General features: G+C 43.7%; 1 protein-coding gene across 3 annotated transcripts in view; it reads left to right on the top strand.

Moving 5' to 3' along the window:
* Positions 1 to 14,487, top strand: part of RIC8B (RIC8 guanine nucleotide exchange factor B) — an 85,445-nt gene that overhangs the window by 54,374 nt on the left and 16,584 nt on the right. For all 3 annotated transcript variants that reach the window (XM_074271488.1, XM_074271489.1, XM_074271487.1), the window contains exons 5-8: positions 482 to 728; positions 7,233 to 7,328; positions 9,203 to 9,347; positions 11,106 to 11,250. In XM_074271488.1, the coding sequence (XP_074127589.1) occupies positions 482 to 728; positions 7,233 to 7,328; positions 9,203 to 9,347; positions 11,106 to 11,250 (633 nt within the window). The remainder of the gene's footprint in view (positions 1 to 481; positions 729 to 7,232; positions 7,329 to 9,202; positions 9,348 to 11,105; positions 11,251 to 14,487) is intronic.

Genomic DNA, 14,487 nt, shown 5'->3' on the forward strand with positions numbered 1-14,487 from the left:
AACTGTGTGTGAGTTCCCCCTGCTGGTGTGTGGCCCAAGCTCATCTGCTCGAAAGCAGAGATGATGGGAAAGAGGTCAGCCACGTCAGCTTCTCTCACAGACTGGGGGGAAGGAAAAGGGAGCAACGTCCAGTCATTTAGAAACGTGTTTTACTCATAGAGGGTCAGATAAAAAGTACGTGCGAAAGCCCAGTAATTCCTGTTTTCTTCTTTCCACAAGGGGCCCATCTGCTTGTGGGTGTTCATTTATCGATCTCTCTTATCCTCCTTATTTATCTTTTGGGTTACGTGCTGGGCTGATACGTTCTTTATTCTCTTTCTCTTGTGAAACTTATTGTCATATATCATGGCATCTTTTTAAAAAGGGTGTTTTGTTTTTAGTTGCCTTCTTAAAGTCACTTACAGATTGTTCATTGTGCTTTTTGTTTTCTAAGTGCTAGTTACAACTATTTAAAATAAATAAAATTCTTTTTTCCTCCCAGCAATGCAGTCAATCTTTTAAGCAACGTTCCAGTCTCTTGCTTGGATGTCCTCATTAGCCCATTAGCCCAGGACGAAATTGCCCAGGAGGCAACAACTCTGGATGAATCAACCCAAGAAACCGAAACAGGCCAGGAGGAAACAAGAGAAGAAGAAGCCAATTTGAAATACAATACCATGGTGTACAATGGCATGAACATGGAGGCCATTCGAGTTCTCCTTGATTTTATGGAGAAGAGAATAGACAAGGTAATACCGTTGTGGGGTGGCTTTGGGGGGGCCCCCAAATAAGCTGCTTATTTAGGAATATAAATCATCAGAAGCTCAGGAAATAAATCGGACCTTGGTGATGAGCTAGGCCAATAATGTCCTTTTTAAAGAAGAAGCTATTACCCAGAAAGCTGAGGGATTCTTCAGAACAAGGTTACTCCAACAGAAAGATAAAAAAGAGGGGAAAATAGAGCTGTACAGATTTTTTTTTTTTAGGGGGGGAGAAGAGCTTTGAATGATTTATTTATTTATTAATGGGAATAAAGAATATACCTATGTTTTAGCATCCCATAGTATTCTTGCAGAAATTTATCATTTGTATCTCACACTCCATTTATACAAACTGATCGTATATGAGGGCACAGTAAAATCATAAATTCAAAAAGGCAGAATACACATTCTCTACAAGCCATCTTTCAACAAAGAGGATTCAGTAAAGGAAATATACTGACCTAAATTTTAACGTGCTTAGTAATAAAGCAGCCAAAGAATAAATCATGTAAGCAATAAATATTTACATTAAAGAGGATAGTTAACAATGAGATAACTTAGTCAACATTATACATGCCTAGCGGAAAATTTGTATCTTTGAAAACTTATATTTAAAAAATAGGAAAAGAGAATCTGTAAATTGAGGATGCAAGTTTTAAAACTAGAAAAATAAACAAATTGACAATTCTAAAAGAAATACAAAAAAAAAGTAGAAGAAATAGATAAGAATTAAAATTAAAAAGTTATAAAATTGATTATTCAAAAGTGGGTTTTTTAAAGACTAACAGAATCAATGAAAACAATAACATGTTTTAATAGAAATATCAAATTACCAAAATAAAAAAGAGCAAGGTGAATTTCCAACTTAGGGAAAATAAGATATATTTAGATTTAGATATAGATTTATTTATTTTTTATTTATTTTTGGTTGCTGAGACAATTGGGGTTCAGTGACTTGCCCAGGGTCACCCAGCTATGAAGTGTTAAGTGTCTGAGGCCAGATTTAAACTCAGATCTTCCTGACTTCAGGGCTGGTGCTCTATCCACTGCACCACCTAACGATCCCAAAGAGAATTATTTTTTGAAAATCACAAATATATTACCAACAGAACTTGAATATGTGATTATCAAAGCTGTATGTGATTGTCTACAAAGATGAAAAAAAATAGGGCCGCTAGGTGGTGCAGTGGATAGAGCACCAGCCTAGAAGTCAGGAGGACCCGAGTTCAAATCTGGTCTCAGACACTTAACACTTACTGGCTGTGTGACCCTGGGCAAGTCACTTACCCCCAATTGTCTCAGCAAAGACTAAAAAAATACCCAAATTAAAACAAGATGTAGAGGTCTATTGCAGTTTTAGAAAAAGGAATTATGTAAGCATAAACTGTAAAAGAAAGAAATCTTAGTTTTAGAGTGATTTTTCATGTGACTTCTAATGCTCAAATTCAGTGTTTAGTTTCAAATATGTGAAGAATAGCTAATTAATATCTACATTTCCAAATTAGAGAAAGGAAGATACACTTTTCATGAGACGAATATGGTTCACACATTTAAACCAAGGAGAGGCTAAACAGAGAGAACTTTAGATCAGTTTCTCTAAGAAACATAGATACAACAATTTTTAAATTTAAAACCCAGAAAGGGCTAACAGCACGATATCCAGAAAATGATTCAGATTTATACCAGGAATGCAAGAAGGATTTAGCATTAAGAAAACAGTGAGAACAATTATGCACATAAACCAAACCTCATCATTATATAGGTGCAAACAAAGCCTTTTGGCAAAAACACAGCCTTCATTTATGTTAAAAACCTAAAAAATAAAAATCCATGGGTATGGAAGGATCATATTTAAATAAAACCATATATCTGGTGCCAAATAGGTGCATTACTTGCAGTGAGAGAAGGAAAAAGCAAAACAAGAAACTTTCCACGTACAAAGATATCCAAGAATTCCCTCTCTCCTTTATAAGGAATCAAGCAAAGTTCTAAAATGCTGTCTGTAGCAGTATGACACGGGAAAGAAATTAAAAGCATAAAGATTGAGAGGAGAATTTACAGACGATGATTTGCTTAAAAACCTAAAAGCATCAGCCAAGAAACTAATTGAGGTGATTAATAGCTTTAGTAACAACATATTCACAAGATTGCCAGCATTTCTCTAGAGCACTAACAAAATCAGAACAAAATGAGAAATTTGATTTAAAAAAAGAAACAAACTAAAAAATATGCAAGTTATCTGGGAGTTAACATACCAAGACACATAGTATTTGCACAAATACAACCATAAAACTTTTATTTATTTATTTTTTAAACTAAAATAAAGAGTTAAATAACTGGAGAGATACTCATGTTGAATGATCAGTCAGTTAATAAACCTTTATTAAGCTCCTACTATGTGCTAGGCATTTGAGGATACCGAGAAAGGTAAAAGCCAGTCCTTGCCCAGCCTAATGGGAGAAACAACCAGATATTGGTAGGATAAATTGGAGCTAATCAACAGACAGACAGAGGGAAGGCATTGACATTAAGGGGGATTCAGGAAAGGCTTATAATAAAAAGCAGAATTTTAGCTGAGGCTTGAAGCAGGCCAGCCAAGTCAGGAGGTAGGGATGGGGAGGGAGATAAGAGAGGAGGAGGAGAAAGAAGAGAAAAGGGAGGGGAGAAAGAGTCAGAGAGGAGGAAGAAATAAAAGGAGAAAGAAAAGAGAAGAGGGAAGAAAGAGAAGGAAGAAGAGAGGGAGAAAGTCAGGAGGAAGAAGAAGAAAAGGAAAGGGGAGAGAGAAAGAGCTGTTGGGGGCACAGAGGTAATTAAATATAAGAAGACTGGAAAATGGGAGGGACCAAGGAAGGGCTCTGAATGCAAACAGGATCTTTTGGGCGATTTGGGAGGTGATACGGAGCCACCGGCATTGATTGAACATGAAGGAGTGACATGGGCAGATGTGTGCTTCAGGAAGAGTTCTTTGACAACTGCAGTGGGGGGAGATTTTTGGCAGTGGTCCAGGCATAAAGTGAGGGTGCTGGTGGTATATTTTCTAAGTTAATTTTAGATTGACTTTTATACCAATAATACTGGGAGACAGGGAGAGAGACTTTGTAAAATCAGATGAATAATGAAATTCATATGGTGGAACAAAAGGCCTAGAATCTGAATGGAAATAGAAATGATGAAAGAAAATAAAAATGAAAAAGGCATAGCACTACCTAAACTTGTTATAAATCATAATGTGGTGGCCATCAAAACTATTTGCCTAGATTCCAATAAACTTTGGATGAAAAATAACATCCATATCCAGGAAAAGAACTATGGAGACTGAGTGTGCATTGAAGATATTATTTTCACTTTTTTTTTTTCTTCTGATTTTTTTTTTCTTTCTTGTAGTTTTTCCCTTTTCTGATTTTTCTTTCTCAATATGACCGATATGGAAATGTTTTTTTAAAAATGAATAAATGTATAATTTATTTGCCTAAAAATAAAATGCAGAACCGGCTAGGTATGTAAGAAGTAGAAACGGGCAGCTAATTGGCGCAGTGAATAGAACACCAGCCCTGAAGTCAGAAGGACCTGGGTTCAAATTTGCTCTCAGACACAAAAAAAAAAAAAGAAGAAAAGAAAAGAAATAAAAGCAATAGACAATTAGGTGATAGTGTTTGATAAACTCCACACCATCATTTTCTGTGACTTTTATCTTTATCTAAGAACAGCTCCTAGAAAGCTTTTGGGAAGAAATTAGGTTTAGACCAGTCTCTTAGACCATAGGCTATAGTAATTGATTGCCACCACAGCATAAAATTAAAAAGTTGCCTTTCACAGCTGTGATTGGAGGGGGAACTCACTAAAGAAAGGGAGCAAGGTAGTCTGAGGGGACAAAAGACTCGATTTCAGGCGCATAAAATTAAAAGGCTTTTGCAAGAACAAACTCTAATAAAAGAAATTATCAAATGGTGACGATGGGGGAAGCAAGAACTTTTCATCTTATATTCCTGTTAAAAATCTAATATTCATCACGTGTGACTTATGACTCAAAATGTTGGGTCAGAGTCATTCTCCAATAGATGTTATTAGTGGGTTGTAAGCTTGTCAAGGTTAGGAACTTGTCTTTGCCTTTGCATTTAATTCTGTGCCTGGCACATAGTAGAAGCTTAGAAGATGATTATTTAATTGAACATAAGTGACCAAAGGATATGAGAAATAGTTTTTTCTCCTTTTCTTTCTTTTTTCCCCTGAGGCATTTGGGGTTAAGTGACTTGCCCAGGGTCAATATTCATTTTTGGAAGATTTGTGTTCCAAATTTTTCTCCCTTCTTCCCATACTTCCCTCCTTCCCAAGACAGTAATTAATTTGATATAAATTAATTATATGTGATTCTTTTAAACGTATTTCTGTATTTGTCATGTTATACAAGAAAAACCAGACAAGAGGGGAAAACCATGAGAAAGGAAAAAACAAGTGGAAAAGGTGAAAATATTATGCTTCCATCCATATTCAGTTTCCATAGTTCCCTCTCTGGGTGCCTTTGGCATTTTCCATCCCAAGTCTCTTGGAATTACCTTGAATTATCAAATTGTTGAGAGCAACCCAGTCCATCCCAGCTGATCTTCACATATTCTTCTATATGAATACAGTATTCTTTTGGTTCTGTTCACTTCTCTCAGCATCAGTTCATGGAAGTCTTCCCGGGCTTCTCTGAAATCATCCTGCTCCTCACTTCCACAGTACAATAATATTCCATAACATCCACATACCATAACTTATTCAGCCGTTCCCCAACTCGGTGTCCTGTTTCTTGCCGCTCCCAAAAGGGCTGCCACAAACATTTTTGACCATGTGGGTCCCTTTCCCTCTTGTAGCTCTCTGGGATACAGTTTTATAGCCCTTTGGGCATAGTTCCAAACTGTTCTCCAGAATGGTTTTCAGAAGGAAAGTAGCTAACTAGCAGTCATCAAATTTTAAAAATTAAACACATGATAAGGTTTCTCCTCAAATTATTCAAATTGGCAAAGATGATTTAAAACAATGGAAGCGGTGTTGGAGAGTTAGGAATCTGCTTGTTATTGGAGGAGCAGTAAATTTAGTCTGAAGTACAGAAGTACTGTTTGGAGTTGTATAAGAAAAATGACTGAACCGCTCGTAACTTTGGACCACGTCATCTCATACCGATCAAAATAAAAGACGAGAACAGACATGCATCTACCTGAATATTCAAAGCTGCACTTTTTTGTGCAGCAGATCATTGAGAGCAAAGCAGGTGACTGTTATTTGTGGGATAGAGAAGCTTAAACGTAAGATGATATTTTAGAGCAGAAACGGCAACTAGGAGGACTTTGGAGAGACATGGGGAGATTTGTTTGAATTTATGGAGAGGGGACGGTATTTACAGCGGCTGCCATCATTTAAATGGAAACATGCTCATTTAAAAGAAACTTGGGTAAACATCCATCAATATTGATCCCAGGATTTATCCTCCATCCATTTACAAGGCCAGACAGAAAGTGGTAAACATTGTTGTTTTATTATTTTTCTGGCAAGAGGTCGTTCGGGTCAGGGCTGGTGCTATGTGTAGAAGTGATAAGAAAGGAAAAAAGGAAGGAAGGGAGAGACAGGAGGGAGGAAAGAAGGAAGGATGGATTCTTTAAACAAAGAGTCTGTACTTGGCGTCAAAGCACGTGGGTTTGAGTGTAAATTCACTGTCTATCCAGGGACTAGTGGGCAAAAGCACCAGACTTTTTCGATCTTCAGTTTATTCATCTCTCAAATGGAAACAACAATACTGGAACCCTGCCTCATAGAGCTGTTGGTTGAAGCTAGTTGTAAGCTGTAAAGCATAATATATGTGTGCGTAGTTACCCATGAGGCGGGAAGGACATGAATTATCCTCCATTTCCCCTGCTTTCCCCCTTTGGTGGCTTAGAAAAGCTCCTGTTTGTTAGCTTCCTGCCGTGAAGTTTTTCTGGTGTATGAGCTCCTTCCCCAGCCCCCGCTGGAGCGGCAGCTCCCATTGGATCAGCCAGATTGGGAGCGGAGCAGAGAGCAGCCAGCGGACCGCGAACGTGGCCCCCAGGCCACCATGTTGCAGCCAAGCTTCCAGCCACCTAAGACAGGCCATAGGATACTTTAAGACAGAGGCGCTGAGAATGGAAATCACTGGGGCAGATGGGAATAGAGGAATGTTAAATGCCGCAGGAGAATGAGACTTTGGAGAGTCTGGGAGAGAAACCTGCATTTGAAGTCAGAGAATTTGAGTTTGAATCCCGGTTTGCTGTGACGCTGTGGCCACTGGCAGGTCACGGGCCTCGTGTCGGATGGGGAGGCCGGACTAGCTGGTCCCCACGAGCCGTGTGGCTCTCCCCGGGGCCTTGTCGTCAGCGTTCCCCCGTCAGCCGACCTCACCTCGCCGAGTTTTTTAAGGTCTGAAACTCGCACCAAGGATCAGGTTTGTGTGTGTGTATCTACAAACCAGCCAGCCCATTTTCTCTGGTTCTCTTGCAGGGAAGCTGCTACCGGGAGGGCCTGACTCCAGTGCTCAGTCTGTTAACTGAATGTTCCCGAGCTCACCGGAACATCCGGAAATTCATTAAAGACCAGGTAACTGAGGGTGCACATTGACTCTGAAAGCCGCTGCCTCGTAGCCGCCATCTTTGTCTTCTCTTTGTGTCCGATTCCTATTTCAGGCTCAAAAAAGCACCGCAGAACATTCTTTCCCTCTTGCCACCCTCTCAATTGAGGAACGTCTGTCTGTGGCACCTTGAGTCATTTGGAAGTCATCCAACTTGGGAATCAAATGCACCTTTTATTTCTTCTTTGGGGTTTCATTTTATGTTAAAATATTTTTTAGTGAAATGTAGATCTCCCAAATTAAAAAAAAATAAAAGATTGAGTCTATTATGCACAGAGATCCGTAATAATAATAAATAATAAATATCATGCAACCCAGCTTCTTAAAACTGATTCACAATCCCAAATAGCTCTCCTGACTGAATGGGGGGATTGTGAAATTATGCTTCATTATCAGGAAGTGTTGGAGTTGTCTACCTGTTTTATATACCGGGGGATCACATAAAAATTTCTCAGCCCAAAAGAGGTCCTGAGTGGAAAAAGTTTAACAAGCAGACACTGTGTTAGGGATCCTTACGCTCCACCTGGAGAAAGAAGTATCACTATTACCTCATTTTACAGATGAGGAAACTGAGGCAGAGAGCAGTTACATGACTTGACCAGAGTCACACAGTTAATGCATCTGAGGCTGGATTTCAGCTCAGGTCTTCTTAACTTTAAGTCTCGCACTGTGCTGCCCAGCCTTCTGTAGTAGATAATCTAGAAAAATGGGGAGCAGAAAGCACAGAATGTATATTGCAGTTTAAGGAGCTGAGGGAAGATGAAGGCTTCCGAGCTTTGAGCGGATCTTAATTTGGAGGATTTGTGCAGAATCCAGGTGAGAGAAAGGAGCCATCAAAGTGACCTCTAGTCCAGTGGGGAAATGTGCCGCATCTTTGCATGTTTTGCATTGCTAAGGAGAGAGACTTGCAAATTCTCGAGCAGACACTCTCCGTTTACTTTGAGATGATTGGTGGCCATTAGTGCATGACCGTATGCATGAGCTTCCATGTTTTGCATTTCACATGAGGAGCCAAGCTCGGCCCGGCCGATATATCTAATAAAAGAAACAAATGAAGCCGCCAGTATTTATTGATGGCCCTCAAGGTACTGAGTCAGAATCAGAAAGTACAGAAAAAATCGCATTAGTATTTGGTGTTTGGACAGGATCAGTTAATTCATAAGCATTTAAATTGTGTGCCAAGGCGTTGTACTAAGCACTGGGGATTCCAAAAAAAAAAAATTAGAGAAAGATAGTTCCTGCCTTCAAGGGGTTTACCCTCTAATGAGGGAGACAACAGTTAGTAGTAAGCACTTATTAAGTACCTACTGTGTGCTAAGGCACTTGCTAAGCACTGGAGATACCAAAAAAATTAATGAAAGATAGTTCCTGCCTTCAGGGGGCCTAGCATCTAATGGGAGAGACAGCAATAAATTAGTAAGCACTTATTAAGCATCTACTGTGTTCCGGGAATACAAAAAGGGGTGAAAGACGGTCTCTGGCTCGAGGAGCTTACATCCTAATGGGAGAAGAGAAAGTTACTTAAGGGGTCCTGGGAAGACAGGAGAGAAGGTGAGTCTTTCGTTGGAGAGGAAGCAAGGGTTAGTCGATTTGACATTGGATCTGGAATCAGGAAGTTCTGTGTTCAAATCCTGTCTCAGATACTTGTTCTTGTGTGACCTAAAGCAGGGCATCTATCTACACTAGACCTCAATTTTCTCCTCTGCAGAACGGAGCGGGGGAGTTGGGTTCTTAAGGTCCCATGCATTCTTACGTTGGTACTCCTGCGCTGGTTCCACAGGGGAAAAGGGAGAGCCGGGAGGGGCCCGCGGCGCCCTGGTCAGTGCTGTGTTTGTGCCCGCAGGTCCTGCCTCCCCTGAGAGACGTGACCAACCGGCCCGAAGTGGGCAGCACCGTGCGGAACAAGCTGGTGCGCCTCATGACCCACGTCGACCTCGGGGTCAAGCAGATCGCCGCCGAATTCCTCTTTGTCCTTTGCAAAGAGAGAGGTAGGTGGAAGCGCGCCCTTACGGGAGCCAGGTGTCCAGGCGCAGGTACCTCCAAGGAGCGCCCAGAGTAAAGTCGTCGTTCGGCTTTGGCGGCCGACGCAGGCGGGTCGCACAACTGATCGCCCCGTCAGAAAAGCGGGAGCACGGGGGTATCCTGAGACCTCCCGCGCCTCAGCGGGTGGCGTCCCCGGGCTTCCTGCTGGGGACCTCGCCTCAGAATTACGCAAAGTCAGTCACGGGATTGCCATGGACACCAGTCATATTGAAATAGGGAAAGTCCCCAGTTCACAGCCTCCATGAAATCTGCGTGGACCCCAGACTAGGAACCCCTCTTCTAAGGCTACGTGAGAGGGAGAGAAGGTGCCAGACCCTACCAGGAGAGAGAGTTTCATCACCTAGAAATTGTCTCTTCCCATGAAATCAGATCTAGTCCTCTTCATTCAATTTAGAGAAAGGGGCACATGGGCAGTGCAGTGACCTTAAAAAACTCAAAAAGATTTAACGCTATAAATCAATTTTTTAAAAAAGATGCTCTTTTGTAGCTATTATGGCCTAATTATCCAGAAGGATTCACATGGTGACTCCCCGTTGCCTTTAAGAGCTGGGTCAGCATTTCCAGCCCTCCCTGGTTGTCTCCAGAATTCTGCTCATGGAGCTGAGTGGATTGATATCTTCAGGAAGAACATGTCCTGATTGCATCTTTTGTGACTTATTAAGTCACGAATGATAACTCAAGGGCCCGTCTCCTGAGCATGGTTTGAATTTGTTCTCCTGCGTGCGTACGGAACTTTCTGTACAGTGACACCAGTTTGTCCTGTCTTACTCTAGAACTCAGCATTGTAGTAACAGCTGAGTGAATGTAAGAGCACTGAGGAAGTGCCTGCTGCATCCTAAGCCCCGTGCTGACGGAAAACCGAGGCAGTCCCTGCTTTCCCGGGGCTCACCCTACACGGCTGCAGGATCTCACGGTTTACTCCGTTCCCCGGCCCCGATTATTTATAAAAAGTGATGACTAAGGCCCATCTCAAGCTCCGTTTCCTAGAGAACAATGCTTCTGAGTCAGAGAAGAGCCTCCTCTTAGCCCCTTTCCCATCTCCCTGTGACAAGAGAGTCGTTCTCTCCCCCCAATTCCCTCAGCCTTCTTTGTGCTAGTCTGGGCCTAGACTATCATTGGAGACTCTCCAGGGGCCTTCATAACTGTTTTCCGCTTGCTCCCTCCCTCTTAGTGACTATCCCCTTGCCTACCAAAGCTCCCAGAGTGTCCTTGGCACCTTATTTAAGGACGCTTCCCGCCTGTGTAGCCCAGTTTCCTTAGCAGTAAAAAAATAACAGCACCTACCTCCCAAGGTGGTTGTGAGGCTCAAATGAGATCATGTTTGTAAAGTGCTTAGTTTACTGCCTGGCACGGAGTAGGTGCTTAATAAATGCTCGTCTCGGGGCCGCTAGGTGGCGCAGTGGATAGAGCACCAGCCCTGAATTCAGGAGACCCGAGTTCAAATCTGGTCTCAGACACTTAACACTTCCTAGCTGTGTGACCCTGGGCAAGTCACCTAACCCCAGTCTCAGAAAAATAAATAAATAGATAGATAGATAGACAGACAGACAGATAGAGAGATGGATGGATGCTCATCTCTGTCCCCTTCCTTCGCCACACTGTCGCACCTCCCAGGAGGAGGAGGGTTGGACGTGGCCGTGGGCACGGGGGCTCCCTCAGGTTGACTTGACCGTGACGGCCATCCTGCTCTCTTGACTTTGCAGTGGACAGCCTCCTGAAATACACCGGCTACGGCAACGCGGCAGGACTGTTGGCGGCGAGGGGCCTCTTGGCTGGAGGAAGAGGAGACCATTGGTACTCGGATGATGAAGACACGGACACAGAAGAATACAAGTCTGCAAAGCCCAAGTATGGTATTAAACATTGTCTCGACCCCCCCCTTCCCTGACCTGTCGGTTCTTTGCCTCTTTCTGTCTCACTTTCTCCTGCATTTGCCAAAGGGTCCCTTTCTCGGGTGGGCTGGAAGGCAGTGGGCCAGGCTTTGCTCTAATGGATTTCCCAAGAGCTTTCTTCCATTGGAGTGGCGGTTTTAGGTGCTACGGGAAGGGAACGTTACAAGGAGCGGGCTCTCCTGCTGCCTGTCTTTCCAATAACTCATTCTTTCCTGGATGGCCCCAGATACAGCTCTTAGGTATTTTAGAGGCTCCTACTCAGACCCGCTTCTTCTCACTCTCTGATTTCCATCCAATCCCTTAAGCCCTCAGGCCAGCTAGAGAGTCTAGTTATTGGATTATTTCAGGTTTAACTCTCTCTTTGGTGAATCCCCCCCATCCTGGTCTTTCTTGAACCTCCCATGGAAAGTCTTTATGAATGAGCAGACTCATGAGGTATTGACGACTGGTCACCGTGGAGGGACTTTAATCAGATTAGTACTTGGGAAATCATCTTTGCCAAGTGCCCTCCGTGACATTAGTGCCTCGGGTAAGAAAACCAGAGCTCGCAGGGAGCCTCACTGGCGTCAGGATAAAATGTAGAGGCTCTACCCAGTGGCGATATTTTATCCCAAGTCGAAATGCCTTTCTCACTGGTGTTCTTGGCTCCCACCACTGAGGAATGACCCTCGCTCTTGTCTTTTGGATTTGCTGACCCAGATAATGTTGGAGAGCGAAACTCTTCCTTTTGGCCATGCTCAGTGGTGCCCAGATTCCCTGGTCCCCTCCTTTCAGACAGGGCTGGAGACCTGCAGTGAGAACCTGGAGATGCTAAACTGACATCTGCCCAAGAAGCACGGGGTTCTTTCCCCTCTTATTAAAAAAAAAGAACAGAACTAAAACAAATGTGTTTATCTTCTTTTGAATCCTTCCAGCCCAAACTCCCCAGTCATCACAGTGGAAGCGGGCTACGACAGTGTGTCTAAGCTTCTGATTGTGTGGGATTCTCATGGTAGCTTCTTATGGAAGAGGGATTTGATTGAAGGGCCGTTGGCAGAGTTCGGCTGCAGTCGGTCCCAGCTGGCTCCTGGGCCGCGTGTACTCACAGACAGAGCTCGCTCAGGGGAGGCCATCAGCCAGCCTTTGGTTCTCCAGAGTAGTTCCCAAGGTTATTTCCCTTCAGGGACTGAGTACCCGAAGCCAGGGGATCCTGTTCGTTTCTCCTGGACCCACACAAGTTGCAGTTCTTATTAGTCTTTGTTCCTTGAATTCCATCGGTTGGTTCCCATAGAAAGGGGCAAAAGCCATCCAACACTCTTTACTGGAATATAAGGCCTTGGAACCCCCCAACTGAGAATTTTGAGAATTTAAAATGAAGGAGAAGCGGTGGGTGGCTTGTGCCCCGGGAGGGTGCGTGTGTTCTGTGAACCAGGATGGACAGGCTCTCAGCGTCTCCTGTGGGGTGTAGCGGTCAGAACTAGCCAATCATCTTGCATCCAAATCTGTGCGCTCTTAGAAACGAAACCGACATCTCGTGCGGGACCTCTTGTATGGCGGTGTCGGAGAAGGGTCCAGGGTGTCCCATCACCAAGTGGGAAGAAGGGATTGAAAAAGAACTGAGCCCATGTCCAGGGTCCCCGCCACGTTGGCTTTCTCAGAAAGCCTGTGTACATCAGCAAGCAGGTTGTCAGTGGCGCTTGTATGGTCCCTCGTGTCCTTGTTGGGACCAGAACCTTCAGCTCTCCCATCCCAAGTAGAAACCGCCTTCAGCCTTCTGTCCTGTCTTGACTCTGTATTTTCTAGAACTCAGGGCTTGTCTAAACCAAATAATCTTCACAGTCCAGCCCTGTTACAAAGGGTTGTTGGAGCAAGTCTACATTTCTCGAGTCTTCATTGTCTTTTTCTTCAAATTGGTCTTTGTTTTTATCTTAAAATGTTCTCCTTCCCTTATTGGAGAGAAAAATTAGCTGCTTAGATAGCTCATTTATTGCCTCAAATTTGAAGAACTCCTTAAGCCAGTCTCATTTTTGAAAAAGCTGCTAAGTGAGAGTTTGCTTGCCAGGAAACAGACCCACCCGACTCTGGGAAATGATCCCACTGGACCTCAAGAACTTTCTCCCCAACGGGCGAGATGAAAACTTGGTTGATGCCCCACGGAGCTTTGCCAACCTAATTAAGCTTATGAAGTCAGTCTCGGGGAGAATCGATGATCCCTCTAGCCACAAGGTAGCTTTGTCGCCTCCTCCCCCTCAGCTCCCCAGAGCAAACATTGCTGATTTCCTCACACTGTACATTGATTCCCCACAGTTGCTAGTGTATGCAGAGGTAGGGAAGCTGTCCATCCATCCAGTGGGCCCGAGCCCAGTTGTCAAAAATGTAAGTGGATTCTGATTAGTGCACCAAGGTAACCCGTAATCCTTCAGAGGAATCCGAGGCCCCAGATTGTATGAAGCTTACATTCATGCTACGGGGGACAGTTAATATCGCAGCAATCCTTTTTGTGTCAAAATAAATGTATTTAATGGACTGGAAGCCAGCCTTCTGCTGTTGGCTCACAGACTTAAAATCAAGTTGAAGCAACATGCCACACAGGGTTGTTTTTTTTTTGGGGGGGGGGTGTCTGGCCAGTCCAACTTTCCCCCAAAGCCTTGGGTTGGGTATTGGAGAGAAACAACAATTCCAGCCGAACCCAGGGGTTCCAGGCTCCCAAGAGGACCTGGCCCTTGCTGGGGCGGAGACCAGCTATAACGCTGCCTTCGCTCTCAATTCTATACCTCGCTGGCCTTGGATTAAAACTTCTCATTCTTTCTTGCTTGTTTTAATCCAACTCGAGGGTATTCTGCAGGGGACTCTCTTGCACTCCTCCAGACATGCTCTAGGACAGGGATAGGGACCAGGCCGATGGTTTCGAGGTATAGGGATCGTTCCAGATGAGAAAATCCCATCTGCCAACACTGGTCAGCACCCCCTTTGTCATTTGTAAGAGTTGTCTGGCAGTGGGGGAAAGTGTCCTCAGTCACACGGCTGTCTGAGAGGGAACCTGCTCCTCCTTAGCGTCAGGGTCTGCTCTCTCCCCTGCACCATGGCTAGAATAAGAGCAGTCCTCTCCCTTTAATTAGGACGTTACCGAAACTCCACCGAGAAAACTCCCAGGAACCCGCCATCCCCGATTCTGTATTTTTTTGCTTTAAAAAACCATCCCAACTCCTGAGGT

Source organism: Sminthopsis crassicaudata, chromosome 5 (genome assembly GCF_048593235.1).
Source record: "Sminthopsis crassicaudata isolate SCR6 chromosome 5, ASM4859323v1, whole genome shotgun sequence".
In the NCBI taxonomy this organism is placed as follows: domain Eukaryota; kingdom Metazoa; phylum Chordata; class Mammalia; order Dasyuromorphia; family Dasyuridae; genus Sminthopsis; species Sminthopsis crassicaudata.